Source organism: Myotis brandtii, unplaced genomic scaffold (assembly GCF_000412655.1).
Source record: "Myotis brandtii unplaced genomic scaffold, ASM41265v1 scaffold786, whole genome shotgun sequence".
Lineage (NCBI taxonomy): Eukaryota > Metazoa > Chordata > Mammalia > Chiroptera > Vespertilionidae > Myotis > Myotis brandtii.
This window is the reverse complement of record NW_005371157.1, coordinates 255,205-255,424: the sequence shown is the minus strand read 5'-3', so window position 1 is coordinate 255,424 and position 220 is coordinate 255,205. Positions and strand designations below refer to the sequence as shown.

At 64.5% G+C, this 220-nt stretch overlaps 1 protein-coding gene across 1 annotated transcript in view; it reads right to left on the bottom strand.

The window, feature by feature from the left end:
- The window catches only part of IQCE (IQ motif containing E), a gene marked incomplete at its 5' end in the record, with an annotated part of 26,311 nt that overhangs the window by 11,226 nt on the left and 14,865 nt on the right, over positions 1–220 (bottom strand). Inside the window, 1 exon segment of the mRNA XM_014530979.1 lies at positions 156–216. Coding sequence (XP_014386465.1) covers positions 156–216 — 61 coding nt within the window.

Below are 220 nucleotides of genomic sequence, written 5' to 3'. Positions count from 1 at the left end.
GGCGCCAGCGCCTTCAGCCCGGAAAAGCCCGGCCACTGGCCCCGGGGCCGCCTCCGGGCCTGTCCTTCCCAACACGCTTGGTTTGAAAACGCCCCAAATTATAAAGTTCTATGTTTCAGCTTCTAGACGTGAAGTTACAGGACTACTCGCTCAGCCAGCAGTGTGGCGGCCCGGAGCCGCTCTCCGATGCCTGGGCGCCGGCCCTGGGCCCTCAGCCTGG